This window comes from Notolabrus celidotus, chromosome 2 (assembly GCF_009762535.1).
Source record: "Notolabrus celidotus isolate fNotCel1 chromosome 2, fNotCel1.pri, whole genome shotgun sequence".
NCBI lineage: Eukaryota > Metazoa > Chordata > Actinopteri > Labriformes > Labridae > Notolabrus > Notolabrus celidotus.
The window spans coordinates 15,391,234-15,415,262 of record NC_048273.1 but is presented as its reverse complement, the minus strand read 5'-3'; the positions used below and the strand labels follow the sequence as shown (position 1 = coordinate 15,415,262).

General features: G+C 40.4%; 3 protein-coding genes across 5 annotated transcripts in view; 1 reads left to right on the top strand and 2 right to left on the bottom strand.

Annotated features, from left to right (window-relative positions):
* Window positions 1–10,877, top strand: part of LOC117830838 (zinc finger protein GLIS1) — an 81,680-nt gene extending 70,803 nt beyond the window's left edge. The window contains exons 9-11 of one of the 2 annotated variants that reach the window (XM_034709142.1): window positions 8,141–8,280; window positions 9,127–9,273; window positions 9,372–10,877. In XM_034709142.1, the coding sequence (XP_034565033.1) occupies window positions 8,141–8,280; window positions 9,127–9,273; window positions 9,372–9,514 (430 nt within the window). In that variant the 3' untranslated portion in view covers window positions 9,515–10,877. Of the gene's footprint in view, window positions 1–8,140; window positions 8,281–9,126; window positions 9,283–9,371 lie in introns of both variants that reach the window. The other variant, XM_034709135.1, reaches the window with a different exon arrangement.
* On the bottom strand, window positions 10,767–16,399 carry elovl8b (ELOVL fatty acid elongase 8b). Its single transcript, XM_034709234.1, has 8 exons — window positions 16,071–16,399; window positions 15,932–15,989; window positions 13,751–13,938; window positions 13,464–13,544; window positions 13,232–13,288; window positions 13,013–13,127; window positions 11,357–11,484; window positions 10,767–11,269 (listed from the first exon to the last, which is right to left on the bottom strand). The coding sequence occupies exons 2-8, from the start codon at window positions 15,987–15,989 to the stop codon at window positions 11,105–11,107; spliced, it is 792 nt and encodes a 263-aa protein (XP_034565125.1). The 5' UTR covers window positions 16,071–16,399; the 3' UTR covers window positions 10,767–11,104.
* Window positions 16,400–17,137: 738 nt separating this feature from the next.
* mutyh (mutY DNA glycosylase) lies at window positions 17,138–24,026 on the bottom strand. 2 transcript variants are annotated; one of them, XM_034709154.1, is made up of 15 exons: window positions 23,827–24,026; window positions 21,084–21,214; window positions 20,789–20,828; window positions 20,631–20,704; window positions 20,506–20,547; window positions 20,345–20,416; window positions 20,061–20,174; window positions 19,876–19,973; window positions 19,355–19,499; window positions 19,107–19,194; window positions 18,847–19,029; window positions 18,390–18,535; window positions 18,142–18,291; window positions 17,741–17,791; window positions 17,138–17,633 (listed from the first exon to the last, which is right to left on the bottom strand). In XM_034709154.1, the coding sequence occupies exons 1-15, from the start codon at window positions 23,930–23,932 to the stop codon at window positions 17,487–17,489; spliced, it is 1,587 nt and encodes a 528-aa protein (XP_034565045.1). In that variant the 5' UTR covers window positions 23,933–24,026; the 3' UTR covers window positions 17,138–17,486. The 2 variants fall into 2 exon arrangements, with proteins under 2 accessions (XP_034565045.1, XP_034565053.1); XM_034709162.1 differs by having other exon boundaries at window positions 23,996–24,013.
* Between the last annotated feature and the right edge of the window lie 3 nt (window positions 24,027–24,029).

Sequence of the window (24,029 nt, the reverse complement as noted above, 5' to 3'; positions counted from 1 at the left end):
CAGGGTCAACGTGACACATCACTTGCTCTACTTCTGGCACCATAATCAGTGTACACAAGGTCCCCTATCTCCACTGGATACAACACCATCAGCGTGATGACCAAACTGTTTGGCCTGACATTGTTCACACTTTAATGAGAGGACACTCTCAGAACAGCATGATAGGATCATTATTCGGTGTTTATATTGTGAAGAGTTTGAATCTCAGATGACATGATTCAACAAATTCTCCCAAAAACATAACCTTACAATTTAGTTTGTATAAACCCCCTTGTGCTGATGTTTAAAGTGGCCATATTATGCTCATTACAACTTTTATATTTTCGCTTTATTAAACCTCTGCAGTAGCTTTGAATGATGTAGGATTAAAAAATCGCCCTGATGTCAATGAAAACCCTCAGTCAAGTCTTCGCCACACAAGTAGCATGTGTCTGCAGACCCCAAGGCTGCAGATTCAGGACCAAATTTTTGGCACTGCAATTTCTAGGTACCTTGTTGATTGAGACAGCATCACCTAGTGCATTGGATCACCGAGGACTGCATTATAGGTGCCTCATGCAACTATTTATAGTGTGTAACTGTAACCTTAACCCTCACTGCCACAACAACTCAAGGGCCCCAGAAATGCTGTCCCAAAATTGTGGTCCTGAAACTGCAGCTTCTGACACACACAAAATATTGTCTGACAGAGGCGATGTCAGGTACTGTCTCTTTAAGGCTACCTGTCCTGAAAGCTCACTTTCATTCTTTAATTGGAAAACTATCTGGACCCCTTAGGATGTGTGTGTGTTCTTGTTTTGCTGTGCCTGGGCCATAAGGATGAGAACAACCATGAGCCGCACAAAACATGGATATAGTCTCAGTGATGTCACCCATTGGTTTCTAAAGAGGTGTGCAGGGTGCTGTATAGAAAATGCTGACTCAGCCAAACACTTGATCAACCTATACACAAGCAAAGAAATAGATTTGAGAGAGGCCTTTGGCCGGCAAACTGCTACAACATACTAGTCAGTCAATTATGAAGTAGTTTTTTTTTTATAATTCTTACCCTTTGTATTATCTTAACTGATGGGTTTTTTTTTTCAATAACCCCCCTGCTAACTATACAAATGAGCTACATACCCCAAAACAGGTCATGGAACCCAGCTGTTAATATGTAATTTTGCCGTAAAAATAGGGATTTTAAGACATTGCTTGAGAGCTACTTATCTGGATACTTTGCCCTTAATTATGGCCCCAACCTTTGTTGGGTTGAAGCAGTCGATACGATATAGCGGAGTGAAATGAAGGGACAAGTGTAGGTATCTCGGAAGAGAAAACTTAGGTAGAAAGGACAACTCTTTTCATGTATCCTTTTCATTTGTCCTTTGTGATAGTATGTGTGAGAGACTCGGCGTGTTTCCTATTAGTGCAGAAGATTTCCCGGGAGAACTGGTGGAGCAGAAATAGAGAGCCCGAGTGTCGTCAGGAGGCACAGAGTGTACTGTACTAAACATTGTGCCGAAAACCAGGGAGGTAGAAAAGGAAAACAGTCTTTTACAGTTTAATAACATTGAGAAAGAGTGGATGGAATCAAGCATGATAAACCCAGTGTTACAAAAGTGATCCCGTTGCGTAAACATGCTTTATTTTAACCCTGTGGTCCGCTCTTTGGGTGTCTGTGTGTATATATGCGCTTTAACTGGAGTATATACAGCACAGGCTTGTGACAGAATGAGATTTGAAAGCTTTCTTACTCTAAGAGCCGTGCATGCATGTGTGCACATATGTGGGAGTGTGTGTGAGTGAGAGGAGTTTACATATAGTAATCCAGGAAACACACATGATTGCGAGTGATTGGGGTGTGAGGCACAGCAGACTTCCAGCACAAACAGAGCAACGAGCCGAGGCGGTGAGACCGTCTGGATGTTAACGTCCGAGTGCCGCAGAGAAATGTTTGGTCGGCCTGAAAGCATTTGGAAGGTGATGTGTTGTTTCAAGCCTTGAAAACAGGAGGGGAACGCTGTTGAAATTACGGTGTGGTTGCAGTGACTCTTTCTCGACGGCATGCACAATTACCAGCAAAGGAGAGGAATGAAGAGTGAAAAGGACCTGAGGAGGGGACGCTGGAGCAGCAGTTACTCATGCAAAAGGACATATTGAAAGTGAGACATGAGTCCGCTCCTTCTGAGGCTTGATGAGAAGCATCTGAATGTTTGTGTTGGACAGTGAGAATCCCATTTTTTCTTTCATTTGTAACTTAAGTACCCATAATGCCTTTCAAGTAATCTCGCCGTGTTCGTGTTTATCTTTCTGTCTCCACCTCCAGCTCCTTCTCCTTCATGCTTGTGACATGTTGACAACGCTGCATTCAAATTGCAGCAATTTACAAATTTCCAAATTTCATAAAATCAAGATATTTTACCTCAAAGCTCTGACACACACACACACACACACACACACACACACACACACACACACACACACACACACACACACACACACACACACACACACACACACACACACACACACACACACACACACACACACACACACACACACACACACTGTTGCCCTATCTGTTCATCACACAGTAACGTACTGAGGGTGGGGTAAGGAGTCAAAAAAGTGAGGTTGTGGCAGGGACCTACAGAGCAACGAGCCGGGCATGAAACGTCTACTCACATTAGCCTGAAGATGGAGCATTTGATTTACATGTTTTAAAGCCTTGAGTATACAGGCTGCTGCCAAAGTCAATATCAGTGCCGCACTTGTTTTTTCCCAAACGGTTTAGCAGGACATTAAACATTTTGACAAAATTATCAAACTAACCTGCCTCTAGTGTGGCAGCCTCTGACCTCATAGCTAAATGTGTTTACTCTGGCTCAAATGGGCCATTTAGACTCCTTTTACTCTCTAAATACCAGTGTCATTTTTCTGAAGCTAATATTAAAATATGCCAGTTAAAATACATTTGGCAATCGAGTGCATGTGTGCGAGTGTGCGTCTGTGTGTAGGGACTATCATGGAAACGGCCGCTCCATCACAGCAGCCTGTGCTCACAGAGGGATGGGTGGTAAATGTTGTCATTCACTGCCTCAGCCATATGTGGTTATAAAATTGCAGAGGGGAGAGTATGCAGCCTTTACCTGCGTATTGATATTAGAGCCCCTCTGCAAATATTAGTCTGAGGGGGTTTGATACCTCAGCAGTGATTGACGCAGGCTAATTGAATTAGAGTGGCAGTGGGGACGGTACAGAGCTACATTAAGAATTTGGGCACTGAAGGGGGACGTTCACTGCTCGTAACTCTACACTGTCTGACTTCCAGCTATTATCATTCTACTGTGATCCAGAAAATGAGTGTCAATCTCGCAGCCCAAACAATAACATTTTTAGGGTGGTAGGTCATGGCAGAATGTGGTCACTAACTCATTTTGTGGTACTCTGTTATTAATTCGTAGTCATTGATTAACCCGTCTGCAGAAACGGTTAACTCACACAAAAGATTCAGATGATTTACCATCAATATTTTTCCAAGAAGGATGGTGATTAAGGATAGATCCTTTGTGTTTAGGGTAGTTATCTTTCTGGGACTTTCACAGAGCTTTAATGCCCTAAAAGTATCCAAAGCCCTAAATGTAGTCCTCACACTGAGGCCTGCAGGGTCGGCTTAGCGTTAGCTTAGCTTTAGCCAGGATGCTGTAGTCTGCCTCTCAAGCACAGCTTTAGCTTGCTAACCAGAACCAGAAGCGTTCCCACCATTCTGCGCCAAAGTAGCCCCTGTCATCCATCAGAGGGGCTTAATGGTCGGCTGCTAAGGGAGCAGATGAGAAGAGGAGGCCGAGGGTGTTTGTGGAGAATGCAGTGTCTGTGGAGGACAGAGTCTGATCTCTGCTCCCTGGTGGGACAGTTTGCTGCAGGTGAAAGAAGACGAACGAGCAGCAGAGCAGGACTGCTCATGAATCTTCAGGTTTTTCTTTCCATCCCATCACGCCGGAGTACAAAGAGCCAAGACTCTAAGGGATGATTTCCTTTCACACAACAAGCCTTAAATAACTTTTTGTAACATTTCTGGATAATAATCTGTAGAGCACAATACAAGACATGTTGTCTCAAATTCAGGCTTACAGTTGGGTCATGAACTTCACCAAATCCCATTCCCAGAATGACATCAGCTTTACCATATTACTCACAGGAGCACTCACTGAGCCACTTAAGTTTTAAGCCACTGAGTTGTATTTTCAGAAAACAACGAGTGAGGTCTAGTAAACCACAAGTACATCACTTCAGAAATGTTTATGCTTGCATATCCCACCAACCATGCAACAGAGGTAAAATTAGTCTGCTGTAGCAGACAGCACAAAAAGGTATTTTTCAAACCTGTCCACACTCTCGATCACCTCTAAACCCTCCTTAAAAGTTATTAGAATTTAGACCATCAATCTCGTTGCCTCACCCTGAAATCCGATCAAACTCTACCTTTAGGAATCAACAGGTCAAAGGTCAAATCACTTTCTCATCTCTGTGGGACAGGAGTGGGTGGGCTGGCTGGAAAAAGCAGAGTAATGCAGGATGGCCAGTGAAGATGAATATCAGGTTAGAGATTAATGTGGAATATGAAAGATACCCTTCATACTTCCAGCCTGAGTAGCCAGCAAGCTAGAGACCAACGAGAGCAGGGCTGTGGGCAGCTGGCAGTGATTAGCTTATGATTCACTTTAGCTGCACATAGAGGCAGCTTGTAAAAATATGAACAGTATAACTGTTTCCTGAGTTTGTGCTGACAGCAGCTCCTGAGGGAATGCTGCTCTCTGCAGGACCACATGGCCACGCACTGGGCCTGTGCCAACCCATGGATTAGCCGCGCTCGCTAACAGCTAGCTTCTTCATAGCCGGACTGACACAAGGTGGCACACAAGCTTCCTGAATTTCAAGAGGTGGACATGGAGGTCAAGTGCAGTACATTTACAGTTAAGCACTTAAATGTGATACCCAGATTAACATATTGATGGGTAGGAGGCCCTCAGAGAGAGAACCTCCAATGCAGAACAAGTTAAATGTTTATTTATTTATTTTTTCCCAAAAAGGCCTCAATCCTACCCTCCTACATTTGAATAGTGTTGATCTGCTTTTCCTGCTAAAATGACCTTATTTCTGCTTGTATAAAGGTAACAAGCATTGCTTCAGGGAGTCAATAAATCTTGGATATACTAACAACACAGTTTATACATTATAAATAAGTATGCTTTTGATACGTTGTCAGAAGAGTTAGCAACAAAATGTACTTTAAAGCTCCTGTGAGGAATTTTCAACTGGTTATGAAACTGATATTGATACTGATGCCTCTATGATAAACAAAAGCAAATCAGAACCATCAGCATAAAAGTTGACCATTTTTAAATAGTTATTTTTTTGCACCTGAGACCACTGCTAGTGGTTAGGTGTCAAGTGATTAACTGTACGCTACCTATACAGCCTATTTTTTTTACATTTTCCACAGTAGAGATTCTTGATGTATGATACATTTGACTTCTAAGAGAAAGCAGGACAAGATTTTTTGTTTGAAAAAAGCCCTTTGACATAATATTGGACAGAATCAGCAAAGGGATAAGTTGTACTGGTTTCTCCACAGGGGGCGCCAAAATTGATACAAACTGAAAGTTCCTCACAGGAGCTTTAAATACTGACAATACAAGTCTCAATAAGCCAATAAAAGTGTTCCTTACTAGGATTTTATTGAACTGCTGTTTAATGCTTTCCTGTAGATATTAAAAGTAATTTATTCATCACTTCATATTAAGTTTGGTGGTCTAATATTTTAGAACACATCATATATGACAAGTTGTCAAATAAGTTAATAGAGCAATTACAACAACCTTCCTTTTTGTTTTAGTCTCACTATCACTTAAGAATTTGGAAATACTGTATTTCCTGCTGTTAAAATGTTGCATTGCAGGGCATGCGTTAATTCATCGTGTGACATCATCAGCCTTCATTTGCCACATGTTGTACACATATCTGGCAACTTGGTGCCAGGTGGGACGTCCCCCATGCATAAAGGAGTAGGTCATTTTGTAGGCTCCAGCCAGGCCAGCATGCAGTGAGCAGTCATCTAAGGGCTCGCCTGCTTCCAGCAGCACTCTGTCATCACATTCATATAGCGCTTAGTGCAAACCATATGCTTCCACAGCAAAGCGGCACACAGTAACACAGCAGCAGTTTATGTGTTGGCATTCCTGATGTGCACTCATGAGAGGGCACTAAGTGGCTGTTGAATATTTTTGGGAGTGATTGGCCCACTCTGTTTTTTAAAGGTCGGATTTGGAGTGGATTGCTGTCCTAATAAGTTAATGTCAAATGCACAACATTTAAGCTGCAGTGAGGATTTTTTTTACCTGTTATGAAACGGACTGAAATATATAGTGATGTCTCTATATGACTTACAAAAGCAAACAGGACAACCAGCATGGAGATGAATCATTTCTATGTCGTTATTAACAATGCCTGAAACTGCTGCTGTGGGGTGGGTGTCAGATGAAATGGAGGTTGTAAAAAAACACTACTTACCCATGTACTGGATAAAACCAGCAAAGAGATCAGAGGTACCTTTTTGCAAACAGGTACCAACAAAAAAGAACTTACCTATATTTTTTTTGGGGGGGGGGGGGGGTTACATATATTACTTTTAAATATATTATTAAAAGGGATCTGATGAAGGAAAATACTAATGCTAAATGTCCCTGTCTTAGCAAATAAGGCTTGGATTAGATCTACAACACAGACCATGTGTATCACTGAGTTGTAGAGGTGTGGGCAGATTATTTTAGCTTTCTTCCTCTATTTACAGGCTTTGTAACTTTTATCAAACTCTCGCTTCACAGTGATTGTACAGACATAAATGGTGACTAATTTGTCATTTAACTCCCACCAAGAAGTTGTATTCATCAAAAATGTCTCAATATGCATTTATAGGGATTCACTTTAGGCTTGTGTTATTTTATAAGGAATTTCAATCCTCATGACCCAGTGAGACCACAGTGGGGACTTTTATGCAAAGTTGACTCAGGTGCTTGAGGCAATGCTGAAGGAGGTTTTACAATTCTTCTGATGTTTGTACAACTTTGATTTGAGATGGAATTCCCCTTAAATGCATGATGTAACTCTCCAAATATTTAGAAATCCATTGATGTTCACACTGTTGAACAAAGACAAAGATTTAAATAACTAACAACCGCCATGATATCAGCATACTTTTGACGTTAGATGATGTGATGTTAGACAGAGCGTGGTCTTGGATGCTGCTGACAGCTCCTGCATATCCTCACTGAAGCATGCTGCAGTCTTTCATTTCATTCTGTGATTTTTTTGAGGTTGAACTAGTTTAACTGTGACGCTAAATGGGGGAATTACGATCAGCTGGTATTATTGTAAGATTTCAGTATTTTCTTTGATCTCTGTAATGTGGCTTTCCCAGTGCACAGTGTGACCTTAGTTGATGTGACTGACAAACACTTGGCAGGACACTCCACTAGAAAGAAGTTCGAGAATTCAGACTGCAGGATCAGACCTTTTATTTAAATGATCAATACCCACAAAAAATAAGCCGGCATGGTAACTTGAGTTGTTCTCCAGGCCGTTAGAGTCCACAAAGTCACAAACATGTCAGCTTAATATTTCTCTTTCTCAAAAGTCATGAATGTAAACACTATTGTGCTTTATTCTCCATAGGCCACAAAGCCTGTAGTTACTGCACTGTGGGCAGTGTGTGTGTGTGTGTGTGTGTGTGTGTGTGTGTGTGTGTGTGTGTGTGTGTGTGTGTGTGTGTGTGAGGAGAGGGTGGTTTTAGTTGAATGCACACTCTGCTGTTTGTTGACTTAAGATCATAATATGTGGTAGGAGGACCATTACGTGTGGGGAGCCCAAGTTTCCACACGCCTGGAATGTTTCTTCCTCTGTGTGTTCGGGATCGCTAAAATGCTCTGCTGGGTTTGTCGAATCATGTGGTCAAAGGCCGGCGTGTAGCTCCGGCTTTGATTGGGATGTTACAAAGCATGAAGCATTTTATTGGGACATTTCTGACACTGTCGTAAGAGGAATGGATAATGGATCTAGATGTCTTAATGTATGTTTCACCCACAATTTCTGTCTGCTTCAGGGTGTCTGGTCCCCTCCTGTCTCCAGGGATGAAGGGAACAGGGACATCTCCTCCTCCTCCCACTCCTTTGGAGAAACAGCATGCCCACCCTCAACACAAGCCGTACTCCCACTATCACCACCATCAGCCTGCCAATGACGGTAAGGCCAACCCAAGACATCCTGCTTAGCTTGTTTCAGGAAATCTGCTCTGACTTGGATTTGAGAAATGTTCATTGGCGTTTCAATTTAATATCCTGATTTTTATTTCCTGCGGCAGGTGGTTCAGAAACATGTAGCGGGTATTACTTTCATATAACTTCCTATGAGGGATTCAAGTGTCAGATCACTTGAATACACACAAGAACAGTCTGTGTCTCTTTTGAATGCGTACTGAACTAACACAGCCACATGAAAGGCCCAAAAGGGAGGAAGTTGTCTCTCAGAGCAGCGATTCGGCCCCGCAGCTCCGTCAGAGTGCTTTTAGGACGGAGTGAGATTAGAGTTGTAGAGACAGACCAGGGAAAACCACATGCCGGAAGCCTTTTCCCTGCGCTGAATTAGCCAAGAAAATGCTGGCTCATGTACTCAGCTGTCTCTCAGCGCCCTAACATGGCAGGCTCAGCTGTCACTCCAGAGCCTTTTTTCCTAATGCCTTAAACACTGTTTTCCCAGTAAAGATCTACACATGGACGTCGCTGAAACCACGCCGTGGTCAGGGAGTTGCGTAAAAGTGCTCAAGGATAGACTGCTTCCCCATTATCGTGACTCCTGCGGTCATGCAGACTGAGACAACTGGGACAGATGCAACGTACTGTTGGGCTGGCACAGTTAGCTAAAACACAAATATAGCATTGTCATAAAATTGAGATCCAAATCAGGTTTCAGCCGGATGGAGAGGATGCTTACTTACCTCTGAGACAATTGACCATAGACACTGGTGGCAGCCGATCAAGTCTGGTTTCTATTTTCTCCTTCTCCTCCTTTACATCCTCCCTTATTTCCTAGAATACCAAGGCAGCTTCCAGAGCTGCTTCCACTTCGGAGACTCCTACAGGATGGAGCAGACTGTTGGTGGCGTCCACGTTCCAGGAGATTCTCATGCCTACAACTCCCATCAGCACAATGGCTTCCACATGTCGACCAACAATGCAGGTACTCCAGGTGAGGACATTCACACAGAGCCCATATGCCACAAAGCTGATCTGAATTATCTCATCTAAATGTTAAACAAACTGCACATATCTCCTCAGTTCCAGGTTTCAGCTTGACCCAGGAGCTGCAAGGCAGCGCAGGGTGCCAGTTCTCTTCAAGCCCTGAGGAGAGCATCTTCTTCCAGGTGGGCAGCTTCGACCGCAGCCTGAGTCACATGTCCTCTGTCTACACAGAGACATAGAGCAGCACTGGAGCAGGGCACACTTCAGCACACCTCCTCCAGTACTCTACTGTTATAATGCTTCCACAGACATCACACCAAGAAACCAGCTGAAAGAAACAGACGAACACTGCAAAGTATCTCACTTCTCATTTCCTAAGAGTCCAACCAAGTGATTATTACAGAGTCCGAAACTCTTTGACTCATATCCCCTTAGAAAATGTCTGAGCGCCAGCTACTTGTGTCTTTTAACGCAACAATTTTAAACTGTTTTTCTCACTCATCTTATTCAAATCATTTTCACCGGTACATTTATGGAGTAGTTACATAACAAAAAAGCAAAAAAATTGAGGAAAGCTTTAAAGAATTTTAATACCTAAACATTTTTTTTTCTTTTTAGGTATTCCCTACTGTAATAGTAGTAATAATAATATTACTGTCATAGTGATTTCAGTGATACTGAAATTTGGCCTGAAACATTTTGAGCTTGAGACAGCAAGCCTGTGTTTCAAACTTGCATTGAACCTTGAATTAAAACTAGCATATATTTATAGCTTACATTTTAAGAATAGGGTTATTAACCAGGCAGGTCACGTCTAATAAAAGATGCCAAACTGAATTATGGGAATTGTAGGATTCAATGCTGTCATGGCTTGACCCCTACTGTAAACGTTCTCAGTGTTTCCAGTATCATTCAGGTTTAATTGCTCTTGCAAGACCTCTAGTTTAATAAAAGACCAATGCTTCACGAGCATGACGGCACTTATAAGCCTTCAGATATGTCTTTGGTTCTATGTGAGAGCCTCTATGTGAGAGAGAAAAATATCCCAATATTAACTGACTTAAAATTGAAAGAAAAAAAATGATTTTTTTTATATTCACTTTCATTCATTAAAGGACCACTAAGTGTTTTTTTCTGTTTTAGAATTATTAATTTTACAGATTCTGATGTCCTCATACTGGTGCTCAAACTTACACACGGACAGATCAGCAGTTTAAGATCACGGAGAATGTTTTTTCAGCCTCAATATTTAAACTTCAGTTATAGTAACACTCCCCTCCTTCTTCTCCATGTTTTCCTCTCTGATCTACATTTTTCACTCTGTTTTAGACTGAAGTGTAGAAAAGAATATATCATTTTGCTGTGTTGTTGTAACAGTGGAAACCTTTTTTTTTTTTTGCATATCTGTATTTTGTCAATTTTTGTGATTTTTGTGTTGGTTCTCTTGAATTATCTCTGGAGAGGTTCCTGAACTCATTAATTCAGCAATAATGCAGAAACCAACCTACTTTATTATTATATGTAAAAAATGTACAGTTTGTTTACATCAGTCATTTGAATGTTTGTCCTTTCTCTAATAAGAAATAAATAATTGTATGATCATCATGACGCATTTGCCATTCATTATAACTCACCAAAAATGCCTAAGTTACACAGATCCTTCATGGTATTTGTAATTCAGTCAACTATTCAGTTAGAGCTCAACTGGCCGAGCACTGAGTAAACCTTCAGACTGTGAGCATGTTGCTCCCTCTAGTGGATGCTGGTTAGTACTGCAGACACAGGCTGATGACTTGGTCACACAGTCATGTCAGCTCCTTCATAAAGTCTTATTTCTGCTTCTTCCTGTTGAGGTAGCTCTGATAGTAGAAGTTACTGAAGAGAATGATGAGGGTGACGCAGTAACCAAACACCACTAGGTTAAAGGAGTCAGGGAAATCGCACTCTGTGAACAGGTTGTAGCCTGTGTGCAGGAGGAACAGCAGGAACTGCACCTGGGAGGACAGGCAGAGAGGGTTGTATTGGATTATTTCACTGAGAAAAAGTCTACATATTTATAGTTGCTTTAAATCACGACTCACCAGCTGCAGGGACGTGAGATATCGCTTCCACCACAGGTACTTCTGCATGTGTGGACCGATGGCAGCCAGGCCGTAGTAAGAATACATCACTATGTGGACAAATGTATTGGCCAGGCCAATGAAGAATGCTGCAGGATGGGTAAAACCATTCAGAGCAGCTGTTAGATTACGATCACACATTTTTAATCATACCAGACAAAAACAAAAAAAGGTTGAGTACTGTTTACTGAATAAAATGTAGTCAAGTAGCATAGATGATCAGTGGGCATGCAGCAGAATGAAAAAAATAACTTTCTTATAAATGTTATACTTTTTTTTTTTTCAGTTAAAATAGACTCTGTGTATAAATTTGCTCTTGGTATGCAACAGGCTAGATAGCATTGAGATAATGGTTTATTTGAATAAATATGACAATTTTCTTTAACCAAGATACATTTGGACGTACTATTTGTTTAATTTGTTTTTCCTCTGTGTGTCATTTTGACAAGCATCTCTGTTTTTTGACTCTGTATTTCTGATTAAGACACCATCACAGCATGACACAATAAACATCATTCCTGCTTAAGTGCATGGGGACAAAACTGAATGCCTGATCCTCTTGGAATATAAACAGTCATCAAATGAACACAAACACAAGTGTTTGACTCTGCCATCACTTTCAATGATAACCCTTATTTATCAAACTGAAGTTTAGTGTAGGGCAGAGCAATTAATAGCAATATCATTGTTATCATAATATGAGCATTCGTCATAAACACACTGCAAGCCGTGAACGACTGAATTTATTGCACTAAATTAGAAAAGCCATTTCATATAATCAAGCAATACTTTCTCTCTCGACATGGTTAATTTTAAATATAAGACGGCGGCCTGAGTGTAATGGCCATGCTTTCACATCAGTTTGATGAAGTCACATGCAGCTCAAGCTGGCTGTGTGCTAACCCCAGATGAATTGGTGCCAATTTAGATGTGAAAAATAAATGCTTTGACTTATTTTTGGATTAAGAAGGAACATGTTGCAAACACAGGTATGTTAAACACAAAGGACAGCAGATAGACATAAAAACTGTGAGGTAGAGCCAACACTCTACATTTGTTGTTATCTATTACACTCCATGTCATTATGCCAAAATATAACAATGTTATTGCACATTGCACGCTTGTGTTGGCCTCGTTTAGTGTTTTACTGGAGCACTTGTTCCTTCTTACAGTTAAAAAAACAACACTGGTGCTGTTCTTATTCCATAGATCCCCTTTAGCGGTGTGTCTGTCTGTATTTCAGTATATTCTTCTTACCCTGCTGAGCTGCTTTTGAAACTTAATCTAAAGCCTTTTTTTTACTAGAGATGTAACTTGAAATAATAGCTGGGTACTGAAGCAAACAAGTCACATTAAAAAGGAATGAATAGTGTAAGGGACTACTATCGGCTCAGGATTTATACACAGCTGATGACATGGAGATTATTGAGCAGTATGACGGTGAATCTGGGACTGATTCAGTGTTACCTTCAGTGAGTCAGTTGGTCAATTCACACAGTGTAAAAACATGACTGGTTATGTGTCTAAAATTACTTTAAAGAAATGCACAAGATGTATAATACATTTCCATATCAGTATGAATATAACATCTAAGATTATTTCAAATACTTGACTTACATTGTCCTCCTGCTACATATTTGACTCCCGCCCACCAGTTGAAGATCATGGTGGCATGATGGTAAACATGAAGGAAAGTCACCTGATTGTCCTTCTTCCTCAGGATGAAGAAGAACTGCTCAAAGAGAGGAGAGGAGGAGACTGTTGAATTATCATTTTCTCATTCTTGCACCTTTAGTTTTCACTGATAGGTCAAATGTATCAAGAAATACAATGTACCGTGTCACTGAGCTCTATGACTTTAGAGAAGAAGAACCACCAGCAGACTCTGGCCATCTGGATGAAGGAGTTTTACATGTTACTCATTCAAAAACTGTATATTTTGTCATAAAAATAGCATCATCAGCTATCTTGAAGGATTCTTTTACTCATAATAATTTCCCAGACTTATATTGTTTCATTAGATCTCTGCACAAACACATTCAGATGACATTTGTTTCAGATCACTCACCCTCATTGCGAGCGGGCTGGTGCTGTAGTCTACAGGCTGACAGAGGAGGCTGTAGTTTGAGAGCCAGGATGTAACCAGGAACTGTTAAGTAGTAATACAATTACTTAAAAAATACCACATCAATATGAATACTTATATCATGAACCAGAAATACCAAAGAGGAAGCAGCATTTTTGAGAAAATAAACACAATTGGAAGTACTCAAAACAGTCAAGAGAAATTAAGTCTTTCCATCAGTACTGTGTTCAGGGTCGATTGTGTTTCAACACAAAGCAGCACAAACACACCTCAAAGAACATGTAGGCAGACAGGCCAACCATGGCGAAGTTGTAAACTATGAGAACGACTTTGAGGTCAACAGGTTGTCTGTGTTTCATCAGACGAGGGCCGACCCAGACCACACACAGGTATACAAGGAAGATGAGGGACACAGGGATTGGGGAGTAGACCAGCAGCCACGGGTCTGTCCTCTTATCTGGAACATAACAGTAATCTATGTCAGGGACTTACTGGCCGGTTTGAAAAAAAATGAATCAATATATTACTGCAGTGATTTCAACAAACGTTCCAAAAAAAGTAAGAACATTGTGTAAAATGTTAACAAAAACAGAATTTGATGGTTTTCAAAATGTGAACCCTGTGTTTTATTGAGAACAGAGCAAAGAAAACAAATCGAATGTTGAAACTGAATTAAACAATGATATATATGTTCCTTTTGACTTTGGTGCTAGCAACATGTTTCACAAAAAGTTGGGACTATCGTGTTGCATCACCTCTTCTTTAAACAACACTTTGTTTGCATTTGGGAAGCAAGAAGATAAACTTTTGAAATGAAATGTCCCCTACTTGCCTGATATAGGATTTCAGCTGCATAACAGTTCAGCGTCTCCTGTGTCACATATTTGTTTCGTGATGGCCTAAATGTTTTTAATGTGGGACAAGTTTGGATTGCAGGCAGGCCAGTTTAGCACCCACACTCTTCTATTATGTAACCATGCACTTTTAATACTTGCAGAATGTGGTTTGGCACTGTCTTGCTGAAATATGCAAGGTATTCCCTAAAAGAGACATAGTCTGGATGGCAGCACATGTTGCTCCAAAACCTTTCAATATTGCTTCGCATTAATGGTGCATTCCCTGATGTGTAAGCTACACATGCAATGGTTACTTATGCATACACATACCATCACAGATGCTGACTTTTAAACGGTGCCCTGATAAGTTGAGTGGCTCCTTTTTGAGACAAAGACACTAAATCCATGACTTCCAAAAGGTGTCAATTTATGATTCATCAGACCACATGACAGTTTCCTACTTCAGGATCTGTGTTCAGGATCATGTTTGTATATGGTTTCCTCTTTGAATGGTAGTTTTAACTTACATTTGTGGTTGCAGGGACAAACTGTGTTCACAGACAATGTTTTTTTAAGTGATTTTGAGCCCATGCAGTGATTTCCACTACAGAGCCATGTCTGTTTTTAATGCAGTGCTGTCTGGGGGTCGAAAGATCACAGCTATCCAGTATTGTTTCTTTGGAATTGTCCGTTTTGTACAGAGATTGGTCCAGATTCTCTGAACCTTTTTTAATGATATCATGTACTGTGGATGATGAAATCCCCATTTTCTTTGCAATTGCATGCTGATTTTTTGGACTATTTGCTCACCTCATCTCTTAGAGAGTGGTGAACCTCTTTCTATCTTTACTTCTGAGAGACTAAGCCTCTCTAGATGTTTTTCATAGCCAGTCATTTACTAACCTGTTGCCAATTAACCTTATTGGTAGGGAGAGGTTCCTCCATGTGTTTTTTTTTTTTTTGCATCACCACTTTTTCCAGTGTATTGTTGTTCCTGTACAGTAAGTGTGCCTATTGTTGAAATAGGTAGCTGACATAAAATTTAGAAATGAGCATATATTTTTCATAACAATAATATTTTTCAGTTTCAACAATTAATATGTTGTCTGCGCTATTTTCAGTTACAATAGGACTAAAATAATTTGCAAGAAAAAAATGTTCTTAATATTTCACACAGTATCACAACCTTATTTTGGAATTAGGGTTGCAGCTGCCAAATTTGTACAATGTTTGCAGTCATTTTTGAAGTTTTTGGCACCAAATTCTTCTTCTTAACACAAACAATATTTGTATGACAAGGAAAAAACTAAAGGGGGAGTTTAAGTATGATACTGACATAGTCCGTATTAATCCTGTATTCTGGTGACTCCAACTCCTCTGTCTACCAGTGTAACAAGATAATAGAAGTTTAACACAGTTATGGTGGCAAATCATGTGAAAAGCCACAAAGCATTCATTGTGAAGGCAAGCTGAGAAGCACATCTGCAGCTCCCAACTCCCACACACTGCCTTGTGTTTTTATTCAAACTGGGAATCATTTCTATAAATGAAAATGTGCTGCAAAACTCAAGCTAATGAACTGAACATGATGGTAAAAAATAATCAGCATCATACCTCCATTGTCCACTATTCTCTGGTGCACAGAGAGGACAGTTTGCCATGCAGAAGCCATCTGAAAACAAAGATGACGAATGAATGACAGGCTATATTAAACAAATCTGCACAGACTAATACAGACACAAAATGCACTCACCGATGCACACCTGGCAAAACGCTCCAAATTTAGTGACAGCACTACAGGACCTTTGCACTCTTATTGAGAAACAATTACTACTAAGTATTACAAAGTTCAACTCTTAGCCCCTCCCGCGTGCAGCAAGATTTCGTTCTTCTTCGCTTCTTCTGTGTTAACTGAGGACAGACTGGACCAAACAGCTGTACCAGAAACAGAAATGCTCAAAGACGCCAAAGTTTGTCCACTGGCTGAGATAATTTGAACGGTAGTGAAGATGATCAATAGCTTTTTGGTTCACTTCCTGTTTTTCCACACATTTGGCGCTACTGTGAACCATTTGTTACACTTTCAGCCCAGCAAGAGGCGCTGTATCCCCCCCGTAATGTGACCAACTCGCCCTTGCATTGTACTATAAATATTCTGCTTAGGTTTTTTTATTTCGATGTATCGTATGTAGTGTATTTTTTTTGCGAGATAAATGCAAATCCATGTCAATCAAATTTCAATAGCCACCAGCTTGCTGCAAGCTACATAGCCAGCTAGCCAGACAGACAAATGAGGCAATTTTACAAACTAACGCAGACCTAAAAGTCTATTCGTATTTGTTTCAAATCAAAAAACAATAAAGCTTCATATTAATAACAGTTAAATTCAAAGAAAGACTGAGCTGAAGTGCAAAATCCCAATCATTATCAGTAAACCAAGAGTTAAAAGTCCACTGATGATGTATGACGCACGATGACGCAGTATCAAGTTAGCATTCCTTAATTATGTACAATTGTCTAAAACTATAAAACCGATACAAAACAGGGCGAATTTAAAATTCCAGTTATATCTACTTTTCCAAAATAATAATTTAATTGAATGTAGGACTTTAGGATACATACATACATACATCATATAAACTACAATACTTCTGACCTGAGACATTACTTAATTTTAGTAACCTTTATGTAGAAAGATAGTAATTCTGATATTGTAAAAGCTACACTAATTTCATGAAAACGCAGTTCATGTTTATGATGAAAAATAATATGGGAAAAAGTGTGCTTGATTTCAACATAAACAGCAGTTCACACAAGCCATAACATGGTTTCAGAGCTTTATCACACAGTGACTTTCTTGCCAACCAGTAGAACATTTTTTTGTGATAATAAACAATATATTTATCTTACACTCAGTTTAAAAGCATGTATAGATTTGACATAAAAAGATAAGTGACTTTATTCTAGAACTACTCATAAAATATCAACTACATGATCAACTATAGGTTTCTAACACTTCCAAGTGCTCTACAGGAATATCATGACATAAATTGTCATTGTAAACAAACTTTTTTTCAGAGTAATGGAAATGTGGCACTAAAGTAATACCTTCATGGGGCAAAATAGGCACCTATGTATGAAAAGGCACGATGATGGACACTCCCATGCATCAATCTGATTCCTCTTTTACTGTCTTAAAGAAGGAGTTGAGGGAGAGCTGTTTGCTGCCCCCTTTAGCTGCATCCAGTTTGGGTTTTTTGGGGGTTGGTTGTTTCTTGTCGTTCTTCTTATCAGTGAGCTTTTTCCTTTTTCCATCCTGAGTCAGACAAGCAGAGACAAATGATGACTTTAGCATCATTATTTAGTACAGGATTATAGAATGAGATCAATGTTTCAGTATATAGAAGTCAGGAGAAGCTTTACCTTGGAGGTTTGTTCTTTGGCGCCAACTACAGAATCACAAAGCTTCACAATCTGCAGGAGACATGACATGTTTATTCCTTTTCAGATTCTTTACACAATCAAGTGAACACTCAGCTTTAACTGTACATCCACGGGCTCTAAACTCAGTTATACGACTCACAATAACAAGAATCCTTTTAGTTTTTACACCTAACTTTTTGAGCACAGTATCAATAAGAGTAGATTGTTTTAACTGGAGCCCCCTTCTGAAAAGTAGTGACAACGTGTAATGAGATTCAGGGAAACTGCAAAAAGCATCTCTGTTGAAAAGCCCTGCTCTTTGTGCTGCATCAGTCTATTCCTGATGCAGCAGGTACCGCTGACCTACATGACTCCACACACACAGTGAACAGAATAAAAACCTTTTTCACTCCTGTGGACACGGCGGCTTCCTGCAGAGCCGTTCTGGTAAGCCATTGTGCATTTTCATTCTGCATTTGTGCATCACTGTCCCTCAAACATACGCTGTGAACCATGTAGGTCTGGTGGATGTGGGAGAAGATGTGGACCACCTGCAAATAGCCAATCAATGATCCATCAGATGTTGCAAACAGGGTTCCTATTGAGATTTATTATGCATATGAAAATGTATAATACATAAGCAGCTCACCTCTCCCACATACTGGAGGAGGCTTTCAGTCAACTTAGTTCCCAGTATCCTGCTGATCTCAGCACACAGCGCCCTCTTCTGTTTCACATCAGAGTTTTTCTCCTCCAGCAGAAGACTTGGGAACTCCCACAAGCCTGCTAGCAAACCTGTCAACACACACACACACGCACGCACGCACGCACACACGCACGCACATTATTTTTTAATCTAGTTCTATTGTATTTTAAACATTTGTAATTTTTGACTCATCCTATGTATTCAAATATCCTGTGTTGATATTTTTCATGCAGTGCACTAAACATGACCTCCTTCTACAGTTTGATTTTTATTTCCTGCATTTAATACATCTTTAAAGTTTGCCCTTATAAGATTAATCATAATTAAAGCTGCAGTGAGAAAAAAAATCTAGTAGAAATATAAACTACATGTGACCTGTTAAAGTGTTGACCATACTGACCTTTATTTGGTCTCTGTGTGAGCAGATACTCGTCCTCTCCCCCCTCTCCTGCTCTGATCACCACACAGGTCAGAGTTCGCTCAACACGAGGCGGCTTCTTTGCCGGCTTCCTGGGGAAGTTCTGAACACCCAACTCATCGTTCCAGGGCTCAGAGGGACACAGCGTACATGTCCCACTATTTACTGAGAGAGGCAAGAAAACCCTTTAATATGAAATCACGTCCAGATGAAGGTGTGTGGAGGTCTGTGAGGACACTTACTACAGTCTTCTATATCAGGCAGGGTGGACGGCTTCCTGTCAAGCTTCCCCAACAGCTTCTGGGAGTTTTTTTCTTGTTTGATGTGCACCTGCACGGTTAAACACCGTATGACTACTATCATGATACAAGGTTTTAAACTCAATGTTAGCACTTAGCTTGTGTTATTAAGTGCTGAAGTTCTTTAGCAAGTTAACAATAAAATAAAGCATGCCTGTTCACACTGCTTTAGCACATGGCATGTTTCTTACCTTGCTGTAGGAGTGGCAGTGAGTCTGTATGGGACACTGGCTGCACAGAGGTCCTTTCGGGGTGCAGACTCGTGCACCCAGCTCCATCATGGCCTGGTTAAAGTCTCCAGGTCTGTCAGGATCCACTAGTTTGTTAGCTATACTCCTGAAAGAGTGCAAATGGTGGCATTTTGAGACGGTATTTGGAGAAGTTTAAAAACTATGCTGCTTTGAAACTAGTTTTAAAACCACACTGATACGAGATAGATTTAGATTCATTAGATGCCCAATTTTGAAGTTTAATATTTTTCAGTTTTCAACACAGGGTTCTCTTCACATTCAAATATTGTCAAGTGACCTAATTTCAAATCCAATTAAACTATAATGTCTAGATTTAGACATTCTGCTTGAGAGTTAATATCCAATCCCCTGTTAAATAGCTGTGCAAAGCAAGCAAATACAACATGAATTGAACACTGATATGTTTAAAGGTACATGCTACTCAGGTTCTTTGAAATCAACAGTTTGAAGTTGAATCTGACCAGAGTGCCTCTGTTACTGCAGGACTTGTGCTGTCAGCTCCGATGGCCCTCAGGCGACACAGCACCCGAATCACATTGCCATCCACAGTTCCAGTAACCTAGGCAACAGAAATTTGGGGATTAAAAAGGCAGTGCAGCTATTGAGACGTGTTTCTCCAGGTGTTGTAAGGTGTATAATGAGTCACCTGGCCCAAAGCGATGGAGCCGATAGCTGCAGCAGTGTAGCGTCCCACTCCAGGAAGCTGTTTCAGCAGGCTGTCAACTGTGTGAGGCATGTGTCCCTTTAGCGCTGACACCACCTGAAACAGACCAGAGATACAATTTACTACAAATAACACTGTTTGTCAACAGCTCACATTATTGGGCTGAGTCTTTTTTTATAAATATTTCCACTGTGCACCAAGCTGAGAGTAAATGTAGCATAGAGAACAATCTCAGTATGTAGCATCAGTTTGAGCTCATCACTGACCTTCTGAGATCCTTCATGCAGTCGTTTCCCTCTAGAATAATAACCAAGGCCTGCCCACATCTGGTTCACTTCCTACATATGAATACAATAAACACTTTTGATCTAAAATCAATACTATCAAAAATCACAATAATCTCTAGTAATGGCTTTTAAATCATTACCTCCAGTGTAGCAGCTGCTAGATCCTGCACAGTGGGCCACCGCTGGAACACAGTGAGGGAAGACGTTCAAATATCACATGACAAACAATCACAACATTTTAAATGTTACAGAAACAGTTGCCTACCTTCATCCATTTGTTGTAATAGTCTATTACTGTTGCAACTTGGGTCTGCTGCAGCATGATTTCTGAAACCCAGACTATACAAAAAAGAAACGGTCTTGTAAAGGGAATCAAACAGTGTTAAATATACATTTTGATATTGACAAGAACTTTTTCATTACCTGCATATGTCCTGATGTTGAGGTCAGATTCTGTTATAGCCTGTGCAAGAATACAAGGTATTCATTAGTTATAGAAGTCAGCAGGGTTAAAAAAAAACTGCCAAGCCTATCTCCAACCAGCTAACAGAATAGCAACGACACATAATATATTGCATTGAAGTGGCCATGAGAACTTTCTGTTAACAAGATGAGATGTACTGTTTCACTCTGAACCATACTTACTACAAATCTGCCTTTACTTTCATAATAATATGTCATTAAATAAAGAAATAAAAGGACAGACAAAACTGATTACCAGAGTCCTCCATGGCAGCTCTCTCTTCTCTTTGTCGTACCAGTTGAGGAGGTCAGAGCGCAGCCGGACAACATCAGCAGGATCAGGGAAAGTATGGTATGTGGGCAGTGATGTGGCGTTTGTGTTTTTCTCTAAAAGTACATAAAAATCATTCTCATTCAAACTTCAACAACTTTAGATTATTATTAGAACACTTGGCATATTTAAGAGGTTTCAGTTGTTTGGTTGAATTGGCCATTAAAATACCCATAAAATTAATGAAATACCTACAAAGTCATCATCAGGCTCTATTACCCATAGAATAGAGCTATCATAAGGAGATTTAGGTCATTTTCCTTACAGAAAAGAAGCTAGGCCTATCTCACTGTCATTATCACACAATCATGTTCCTTCACAGAAGAAGGATATGTTATCACTGCAAGTGTGATCATGGTTAAATTGATGGTGATGCACAAGTCTAGGATACATCTGTGTGATTCTTTTGAATGTACAAGGCTTACCCTGCTCATTGAGTGATTAGTAACATCAGCATAAGCGGAGTGACCAAGGGGGCAGAGGGTGCGGCTGCCCCAGGGCCCACGTTCAGCAGGGGCCCCCTACTGAGCTACTGTTTTGACAGGACCGAAACAGCGGATGTCTGTCCCTGTCTAAAGTCGGTGTTGTGATTAGAAAACATTCACATACACATCTATTTTCAATTTAAAGCAACCTCCCGTTATTGTTCAGTTAATAATCCCCAGAAATCCATATACAGATTAACACACCTGAAAACGCATCCGGCATGACCATTCAAAATGATTTATCTTATGTTTAAAGATGGGCCCATGAAATGTTTTAAGCTTAGGCGTGCAAACCACAACCATGCTCAACGTATGCCCACGTAAAGGTACACTGCTAAATAATTCAAATGTTTACAAACAAATCAATAATAATTGCCTTGGAGACTACAAATGGACTGCGCATTTTTTTTCTACATCGTACCACTGTAGGTAGCCCAAGTTTAATTATATATTTTGGCCATGTTTATTAATGAATCCTATGTTATGACTGTGGTTGTAATGTGTTTTCAGGTGTCTATTAGGTCAATTAATTTTATTCATTGTGTGCCATGGATCCTAACACTGATGTTTAACTGACATGTTTAACGGATCTCGGCACCTAGGTGTCATCTCCTGAGGTGCTGTAGACTTCCTTTGAAATTGCGTTTAAACCGCGGTGCCTATCTTCTGTTTTATGTTTATGTTATTCCTGAGAAAAACAGTACTGGACAATGTTCCTGCCTGTCTCTGTCCATGGGGGTCGGTGCTAAACCATTCATTAATCAATTCAGTAGAGTGCTGTGTGCTGTCCTTGGTGCAGCTGAAACATTTGAACTCGACAAGGAACCTGTTGCCTTTGGCTGTCTTGGATCAATAAGTAAGAATGTGTTTTTTACTGATAAGATAAAGGAGAAAATATATCAGCTGTTTTACAGTTGTAAATTTGACTATCAGAAGGGCCCCTTGAGGATGCTCCGCCCCCTTTGCGCTGAGAGTCTAGCTCCACCCCAGAACATCAGGGTTTTGTCACTGAGGCCACATCACCAAGTGGTATAAATTCAAAGACTCTAGAAGTAGTCTTGAACACGAATAAAGGCCCTTTTTGATACTGGCTGGAGTTACCACCGCATAGCCAAGGGCTTGAGATGAGGTCCAAGCACTGTAAGGTAGACTTTAGCTGCCATGATGCCAACAATTCACACCAGAACCAAAAGAGGAGAGGTAGAAAAAATAAACTTTCAGACAGACAAATGAAGCATATCAAAATGCCATTTCAGCCTCAGGAGCAGGTGACTTAGTGAAAACTGATGACATCATGAATAAGAAAGTATACCACAACATTCTGGTGAGGCACAGAGTACCATCTGGGAGTCATCTTATTAGGCACAGATTTATTTCCCAAGAGGACAATGACTGAAAACATTCTTCTTATTACTGCCGGAACAACCTGCGACAGAAGGAGTCTGTTGGAACATTAAAAATTATGGACTGGCCCCCTCAAAGTCTGGACCTCAACCCCATTGAGCAAATTTGGGGCGAGTTGGAGAATAAACTGGACAGATCTATTGTATTCAAACACACATTCAAAGGAAAGCCTTTGGCTTGAGTTGTAGAAGGCATGGGATAACATTAGTGCTGAAGTTCTCAGGAAATACATTGATACTATGTCAGAGAGATGCTGCTGTAATTACTGCAAAGGGTGGACTCACTTCATTTGATATTTGTTGTGCTCAGAGCAACCATTTCCGTGTTTCATGAACATTATGAGATGAAATCACGTTTGGAGGCAAAGAAAGTGTCAATTTATTCATATCTGTCAGGTGTTCTCATAATTGTAACTGTAAATACTCTGAGTTAAAGATTATTAACATAATGGTTATACTAATGAGCAAACAAGATACGGGGGTGAATACTTCACAACTGCTTAACAAATAATAATAAATGTTATCTGCATCTTGGTTTTGTAGATGTGCTTTATCATTTCTGTAGTTACTTCTAGCGACATGACTGAAAAAAACTCACGAGCGTGTCCATCCATACGTGATGTGTTTGATAGATTAAAAGCATTTAGTTTTTGCATAAACCTCAAACGCAGCAGCTGTGTTTCCAGTCAGGCTCCGATAGACAACACTGCGCAGGTTCATTAAAGCTCACACATTGTTTTTGGATGAATTAAGTGTTCGTCTTTTGCATGAAGTACCCACCTTCTTTCACTGCAGGAGCTGACTTCTTCCTCTTGGGTTTTGCTTTTTCTACCATCTCCTGTCCGACTCCCTTCCCTTTGCTCACTACAGACCTTAACTTGCTCATGTCTACACAAGGAACCAAGTGACATTAGTAACTTCGCTCCGCAGCATGGATGGTAGTGTTTACCTTGCGGATTTATTTCAGCTCCCGCCACTGTGAA

Excerpts from the sequence above, each read along its gene's own strand:
- elovl8b (XM_034709234.1), bottom strand. The coding sequence starts at position 15,989 with ATGGCTTCTGCATGGCAAACTGTCCTCTCTGTGCACCAGAGAATAGTG. Across the intron at positions 13,545-13,750 it reads CTGCCTACATGTTCTTTGAG|TTCCTGGTTACATCCTGGCT; the intron begins GTGTGTTTGTGC and ends ACTACTTAACAG. Across the intron at positions 13,289-13,463 it reads CCAGCCCGCTCGCAATGAGG|ATGGCCAGAGTCTGCTGGTG; the intron begins GTGAGTGATCTG and ends TCCTTCATCCAG.
- mutyh (XM_034709154.1), bottom strand. The coding sequence starts at position 23,932 with ATGAGCAAGTTAAGGTCTGTAGTGAGCAAAGGGAAGGGAGTCGGACAG. Across the intron at positions 19,030-19,106 it reads GCCTGATATAGAAGACTGTA|TAAATAGTGGGACATGTACG; the intron begins GTAAGTGTCCTC and ends TGCCTCTCTCAG. Across the intron at positions 18,536-18,846 it reads CACACAGAGACCAAATAAAG|GTTTGCTAGCAGGCTTGTGG; the intron begins GTCAGTATGGTC and ends GTGTGTTGACAG.